The sequence below is a fragment of the Pteropus vampyrus genome, unplaced genomic scaffold (assembly GCF_000151845.1).
Source record: "Pteropus vampyrus isolate Shadow unplaced genomic scaffold, Pvam_2.0 Scaffold2, whole genome shotgun sequence".
NCBI classification, from domain to species: domain Eukaryota; kingdom Metazoa; phylum Chordata; class Mammalia; order Chiroptera; family Pteropodidae; genus Pteropus; species Pteropus vampyrus.
In genome coordinates this window covers 14473194-14480570 of record NW_011888783.1, presented here as the reverse complement: position 1 = coordinate 14480570, position 7377 = coordinate 14473194, and the positions used below count along the sequence as shown (strand labels likewise).

The following is a 7377-nucleotide window of genomic DNA, read 5'->3' as shown; positions in this document are numbered from 1 at the left end:
AATTAGAGAAGTGGCAAGGAGCAGAAGTAAGTGCAATCTGCAAAGCACTATTTTGTCAGCAAAACTTGGGAGACTCCTACTGACTACTTCTTAAGGATATTTTCTGGAACTTCAGCCCTATTAGACTTAAGTTTGCCCTTGATGTTCACCTCTCTGCCTCTACTGCTCAACAGGCTTCTGGACTCTTTTCAGGTATGCTCATGTTCCAGCTTCTCATTGTGGTGGTTCCAGGCCCTTCCACAAAATTACCCCTCTCTTCTCTCGGTTATTTACCCTAACCCAGCTCCTAAAGCAGAAATTCTCAAAATGTGGGTTCAAAGAACCTGGCTTTAGAATCACCTAAGAGGCTTAATAAAAAGAAAGACTCCTGTGCTTGCTTCAGCAGCACATATACTAAAACTGGACCGATACAGAGAAGATTAGCCTAGACCCTGTGCAGGGATGACATGCAAATTCGTGAAGCATTCCATATTTTCTCAATCTGCTGCCGGCCAGAAGGGAGAGGGGTTGGGGAGCTGGGAGAAAGGGGCGAAGGGTTAAAGAAGTACAAATTAGTTGATAGATGGTCATGGGGATGGGGAGCACAGCATAGGGAATGCAGTTAGCATTAATGTAATGGCTAAGTATAGAGTCAGAGGAGAGAAAGAGCAATTGGGGGATTGTTTTATAAACTATATAAATGTCTAACCGATGTACCGTATACTTGAAACTAACAATAAAATAAAATTTAAAAAAAGAACAAACAGCAAAATAAATAAATAAATAAAGACTCCTGAGTCTGACTTATTGGACTGAAACCTCTGGGGGTAGGCTGAGGGACCCACACTTTAAAACAAGCTTCTAAGATGATTTCTACCCACATGAAGTGGTTTTGAGAGTGAGTTATCTAAGGATATCCTTTAGCCAATATTAGTCATGGTGAAGATGCACCATTCTGTCTATTCTTTATTTCTGTTCAACAAACATTTACTGAATGCCTACTGTGTGACAGGCGAAACATGGAACTTTCAATCACAAAGCTCTCAGGGAAAGGGACAACGCTCTATAAACTGTTTTCCTCAGGGAAGGTCATGTAATCAGACTTCCGACAGGTTAAGAATTTCTGTTTTAGGATCTTTTTCATCCCCACCTCCATCCTAGGCCTGGGATAACTAAAGAAAGGATGCTGCAGAGAACTTTAAATCTTGCTTCAGAAAAAAGACACCTTCACTCCTGCTCTTTTTACCTCAAACAAGCAAGAGCCTTTGTATGCTTTGGGGCTGTAGAGCCAAGAGTTTGCATGTACTCAAGAGTATCCAAGCAGTAACACAGTAGGTTTGTGGAGAGGGGTTGCAAGAGGCTTTTTAGGAACAACTGTAAACACACAGAAGACCAGACTGCCACTCTCCATCAGTTCTGTCTGCAGAAAAGAAGTTTGTTGTTCAAATAGGAGAAAGGTAGTCATGAGGAGTGGGCAGGGGGTGGCTGCTTTGGTGGACAGGATGAGAAAGATTTCAAAGCATTCCTACAATCAAACACAACCTGGGAATCAGGCCCCTCTGCTGTTGCCTCCTGCTGGGGACTCACAGCACCAGGGCACAGCAGGGCAAGGGACCCTTGGGAATTCAGGACTTGAACAAGCAATACAATCAGTAAGACATTTCTTCCATGCCCTGTGCACACCGAGGAGACAAACTTTAAAGTTGCTCAAAATATCCTATACTCATATCTTTCTATACACACTTCCTCCAACATCTTCCAATTTCTCCATAGCAAATTATAGATACAGATTCTTCTGGAGTAGATTTATAGTACAGGTAAGACTTGTGCCAGGAATGAATCCATTGTTCTTTTAATTTGTGAATATCTTTTTTTTCCCAGCCTAATTCTCCCCTAACAAAATATTCTAACTTAGTAGGCCCCTGGCAAACATTTGTTGTTGACTCTGAGTCTGAGATGACCAGAATCTTGACTGCTAACCTGGGCAAGTCAAGAACCGGTCTAGGAGTGGAGATGACAACTCTGAGCCTCAAAGCAAAGAATATGGCAAAGACTGGGATATTAAAGGGAGTAGAGCAAAGGATGAACAGAATGTAGTCCTCCATATGCAATTATCAGGGAACTGCTATTGCGTCTGAACAAATAGTGAACACCTTACCCACAGCTGTGAAAACCAAACAATAGATTTAAAAAAAAATCTTTAAAAAATTCTCTTTTAGGATACTTTTTTCCCCTCACCTCAGCAAAAACTTCAATCTCCAAAATTTTGTTTCAGGAAAATAGTGTGGACAGCTCATGAGTACATCAAAGTCAACGCTTAATTGTGACAGGAAGGACCCAACTTTTGCCCCAAATGCTTAGCAGCAAAAACCTAGTCCTTGTTGCAGTAAAGGGGGCCAAGGCACTTAGGCTGCCTGTTTTACCTGAAACCTCACAGAAAAGGCTCCCAATTTGATAAGTTTGGGTCAGTCTTGCCAGACAGTCAGGGTGGGTTTTCTGTTCTACATCCTGGGTTGCAGCCAGCCAGGCATCTTCTTCAGAGAGGTTTGCAAAGCCACTTTTCCTTCTCGACCTCCTGGGGCCTCTGGGCCTAGGAGTTGTGATTAGATGAGTACCTTTTGAGAGAGGGTGTTATACTTTTGAGATAGGAATGTGAGAGTTAGGACATTATGCTGGTAAAAACTGGCTATTAAAGTCTAGCCAGGGATAGCTATGGGGGCACCCTCAGCTTAGCAGCATCTGACTTGCTGGTACTTTTGCATTAAGGGTGCAGAGAGAGGACAGTGAAAAAATGCACCTACATTTGAAGCTTTAACTAGCTCTGAAGAGCTCTATCATTTTCTGACCAGGGTGCAAGAGAAAAGCCTTTACTTTTCTCTTTTCAAATATTATTTAGGATCTTTGTCATCTGATTGGTTACAGGAGAAAATTGAAGCAGCAACATCAAGTTTGAAGGACTGTTTTCAGCCTAGGATTCTATTTCCCAATGAAATCCAAGAACTCCAGCAGTGCAGGAACCCCAGATCCCTTTAGCTTTGTGGCAGTTCCTAAATGTCTACCCTCTACCTACCTCCTCCCCATCATGGCTCAATCCTCCCCATCTTGGCTGAACTTCAGCCTCACCAGCAGTAGTACTTTTGGTGTGGCTTTGTTTATTCACAAGTTCACATCCCTGTACAGAACTGGCTCCCTGGACTGTGATGGCTCCAATTTTCCAGACTTTGTCAGAATGGAATTTTAGGCAAGGGCTCAATGGTTCTTTCATGACAAGTAGATCAGTAAAACAATAATAAAACCTCGGACACCCTAACTCAGATGCGTAATTGATCAAGTACTCAAGGGCACTTGAAAAGCCAAGAGTAGACTCTTTACTCACAGAGTTTTAGGAAACCACTCTCTTTCATTACTGCTGTGTGTAAATAACATTTATATGTTTAATTTGTTATTTTCCTATAGCCTCAAAGAGGGACACATTAAAAGAAATGTTCAAGGAAGTTAGAAAGCTTGTCAGTGAAAAGCTTGTCTCTGTACCCCTTCTATTCCTCATTTCCTGTGCTAACTGCACTTTTATTTCCCGTCTCTCTACACTCAGTAAACAAAACCATATTATCAAGGGAAAGACGTGAGCCCATTAACATTGTGAGCCCTCAAATTTCACTTGCAAGAGACGACGCAGCACTTATCTGATGGAACAGTACCTTTAATTGCTTCGAGGTACAAGCCTGTCCAAACCTCTGAGATCTGACCATCCCTGGGAAGCCTTTTGCTCACTCGAGCCAAGCGCCCAGGAGAAAGCGTGCCCAGCACTGGTCCGGGTGCCAACCTCCCAAACAGGAGCACAAAGAGCCACTCCATCACAAAGGAAGATTCTTTATTTTGACAACATAATCAGAGGGAGAAATCAGCTAAACTTCCGAACAAGGCAGACATTTCACTTCATCTTTCCAAATCAAAACCTGGCACTTCAACACTCGCACTTCTGCCACCACAAATGGAAGGAGTGGAAGAAGCTGAAGGAAACGTTGAGAAATAACGTTATGCCGTAGGTGCTAGGTACCTGGGGAGTGAAAAAATCTTTGCCGCTCCCCAGGTACCTAGCACCTACAGCATTTGGTCCCGTAAATCGGAGAGAGAGTGAAATATTAAACCTCTACTTCAGGTTTGGGAGAGAAATAACACCAGTGCCAAGAAAACCAAAAGCGCATAGACTTCAGATCTAAAAGGAAGAGGAACAACTACTTTCCCTGGAGAAAGGTTAGCAGCAGTCCCCACCGCTCCAGCTCCCTTTTAACCCCTACCACACCGCGACGTCTGCAATCCGCATCTGAGGACTGGTCACCTACGATCCAGAACAAGCTCTCGCTCTCCATCCTCTCGCCCTCACCCGAGCGGCCAGTCCTGACTTTCTCCCCACGTCTCGCCCAATACCTGTCCGGAGAGCAGTCGTCCCAGGCTCTCGCCCCGCGCTCTCATCCCGCCCCTCCCTAGGCTGCCCTTGGGCGGTGCTGACTCTCCCCGGGGTAGGGGGTCTCTGGGCGGCGGCCTCTCGCAGGTTCCGCGAAGTTGGTGGCGCCGCAGGCGTGCCGAGCCCCGTGCGGAGAAGGCGCCCATTGGCCGGCCGGCGCCACGTGGCCAGCGCCGCCACTATATTAGGCCACTATTTACTTTGCGCTCGCTCGCCATGGCTCGGCGAGGGCAGCTCGGGTAGAGGGGAAAGGCCGAGCGGCGCAGAGCGTGGCGGTCCTGCTACCCCTGCAGCCCAGCCCAGGCCTCCGCGCGCAGGTGGGTGGGCCGGAACCATGAGCTCCTACCTGGAGTACATGTCGTGCGGGGGCGGCGGCGACCTGCTTAGCTTCGCGTCCAAGTTCCGCCGCACAGATGCCCGGCCAGTGGCCCTGCAGCCTGCCTTCCCCCTGGGCAGCGGCGAAGGCGCCTTCATCAGCTGCCTGCCCCTGGCCGCCGCCCGACCCGCGCCTTCGCCTCCGGCCACCCCCGCGCAGCCTCCGGCCGCGCCCCCATTTGCGCCGTACACCCTAGAGGGTGCCTACGAGCCAGGCGCTGCACCTGCCGCGGCGGGAGGCGCAGACTACGGCTTCCTGGGGCCGGGGCCCGGGCCGGCATACGACTTCTCGTGCGCGATCGGGCGGCCGGCCGATGACGGCGGGGCACACGTCCACTACGCCACCTCGGCCGTCTTTTCGGGCGGCAGCTCCTTGCTCCTCAGCGGCCAGGTGGATTACGGGGCCTTCAGCGAGCCCGGGCCCTTCCCGTCGTGTCTCAAAGAGCCCGCCGACGGCCCCCCCGGGGCCTTCCAGACTGCGTCCCCGGCCCCTGGCGCCTACCCCAAGTCCTCCTCACCGGCCTCCGGCCTCCCAGCTGCTTTCAGTACGTTCGAGTGGATGAAAGTGAAGAGGAACGCCCCGAAGAAAAGTAAGTATTTGAGCCATGGACGGACGCTCCTGGGGTTGGGGTCGGAGCCTTCTCCGTGGCATTGTGCTGGCAGCATTTTGCCGCTGTTCTTCTAGATGGCGGTTTGGGTTCTGTGGAGGAAACGCGTCCAAGGCGTTACTAAAGCAGGCGAATTCCAATGAGCGTGTCCCGAATACACGCTCAGAGTCCCGAATATCCGCTTGGAGAATGTGCCAGGCATGGAGAAAATTCCAAGGAGGCGCTCCCCGTGGAGCGTTTCTCTTGGCACAACTGTGTTCATAGGGACCCAGGAGGGCTGCGCGATGACTTTGATTGTAACTGCAGCCCGGCCGCTCGTCGGTATTCATTCGGTCTCCTTGTCCTCTCGCCCTGTTGATGCCCTGTTTTTACGTTGCAGGCAAACTCGCCGAGTATGGAGCCGCTAGCCCCTCCAGCGCAATCCGCACGAATTTCAGCACTAAGCAACTGACAGAACTCGAGAAAGAGTTTCATTTCAATAAGTACTTAACTCGAGCCCGACGCATCGAGATAGCCAACTCCCTGCAGCTGAATGACACCCAAGTCAAAATCTGGTTCCAGAATCGCAGGATGAAACAGAAGAAAAGGGAACGAGAAGGGCTTCTGCCCTCCACACCTGTGGCTTCCCTCCAACTTACTCCATCAGGAATGAGCCCCACCAAGTCTGGCAAGAATCCAGGGAGCCCTTCTCAGGCCCAAGAACCCTCATGAGATTTAGTCCTGAGGTTGAAGAACCTTGGCCTGAAGAAGCCGTGGGCCACCCCACCCCTATCTAGACTTACTAGCCCAGTTTGGGATGGAGGTGGTCATGGGCAGAAATTAATAGAGGTTTCACGTGGGAAAGGAAGTATCTTAGTGGGCTTCTGAGTTCCAAGCTGTCAGTGTACGGATATTAATTTGAGGACTCTTAAGCCACTCATGTGTTTATTATTTATGTCTTATCAGGGATTAGGAGCCCGGCTGCCAGCTCAGCCCTGCTGCTATGTTGCCTTAGTCATATATAATTCTTGGGTGCAGAGTGGCAGTGCATTAGTTGCTGAGGTCTGCCCAACTCTCTGTTGTGCTCAAATTAGCATTTACCCAGAGTGTTTCTGGTTTTAATTTAAAGGATAAGGCTACATGTATTTAGCTTCTTGAGATGACCAAAGCTTGTTAGGGCCTCCTTAATGTAGCTAAGCTGCTTCAATGATAATCTTCACATTTGCACTCCAGTTTTGTTTTTCTTTAAGAAGCAGTTTCTACCTCTCCATGTGCCTGAGTGAAGATACAATCGCTGTTTAATTAGTAGCTGAACAAATATACAAGGTGGGTAAAGATTAGAACCTGAACTACACCTTGACACCAGTTACTCAAACTTGAATGTAAATATATACAGTATGTATATTTATTTTTAAAAAGGTTTGCTTGCAATGAACATATATGACATTTAATGTCATAGCATGTAAAAAAACTTTGAACTTTTTAATAATAAAATTACAGAATCTATGTTCTGCTTTTCCCTACTTTCATTTTGATTATCTTTCAAGTTGACTCAGTTTCTTCTGTTTGGAACTTCTTGATTCTGCTGTGGGAATTTGTTTAGGGTGATAACTTCAAAAAATAACACTTCTTACAGGTTGTGTACACAAACAGCAAGTTAGGAACAATTATCAGAGCGGTTTTTAAGGGAGAAACTTACTCTGCTAAATATCCAAGTAACCTAGGAATCCTTCCTTACCGTAAAATGCCGTAGCTTTATGGCGACTATGTAGACTGCACATTAACTCAAAGGTTAGGTACCCAGAGTGGGAATGTCATCAAGACAAGATGACACTGCCGGGAGGTTTCCTTGTTCTTTTGTTTCCTGGTCCCACAAAAAGAAGAGGAAGGGGTGACCTGAAGACTCTTGGTTAATGTTCTCTGAAAAAGGCAGCTGCACATCAAAGGTTCCCAATGGCCGAATTCCCATTT

General features: G+C 47.7%; 1 protein-coding gene and 1 non-coding gene across 2 annotated transcripts; both read left to right on the top strand.

Moving 5' to 3' along the window:
• The first annotated feature begins 369 nt into the window (after window positions 1–369).
• Window positions 370–476, top strand: LOC111739859. Its single transcript, XR_002780394.1, has one exon. It is a non-coding gene; the product is annotated as a U6 spliceosomal RNA (small nuclear RNA).
• A 4279-nt stretch (window positions 477–4755) lies between these two features.
• Window positions 4756–6234, top strand: HOXD1 (homeobox D1). Its single transcript, XM_011357027.2, has 2 exons — window positions 4756–5409; window positions 5807–6234. Exons 1-2 carry the CDS (start codon window positions 4779–4781, stop codon window positions 6136–6138), a joined length of 963 nt encoding a protein of 320 aa, XP_011355329.1. The 5' UTR covers window positions 4756–4778; the 3' UTR covers window positions 6139–6234.
• Window positions 6235–7377: the final 1143 nt, after the last annotated feature.

Coding starts and splice junctions, on each gene's coding strand:
- HOXD1 (XM_011357027.2), top strand. CDS start 4,779: ATGAGCTCCTACCTGGAGTACATGTCGTGCGGGGGCGGCGGCGACCTG. Junction 5,410..5,806: donor GAGGAACGCCCCGAAGAAAA/GTAAGTATTTGA, acceptor TTTACGTTGCAG/GCAAACTCGCCGAGTATGGA.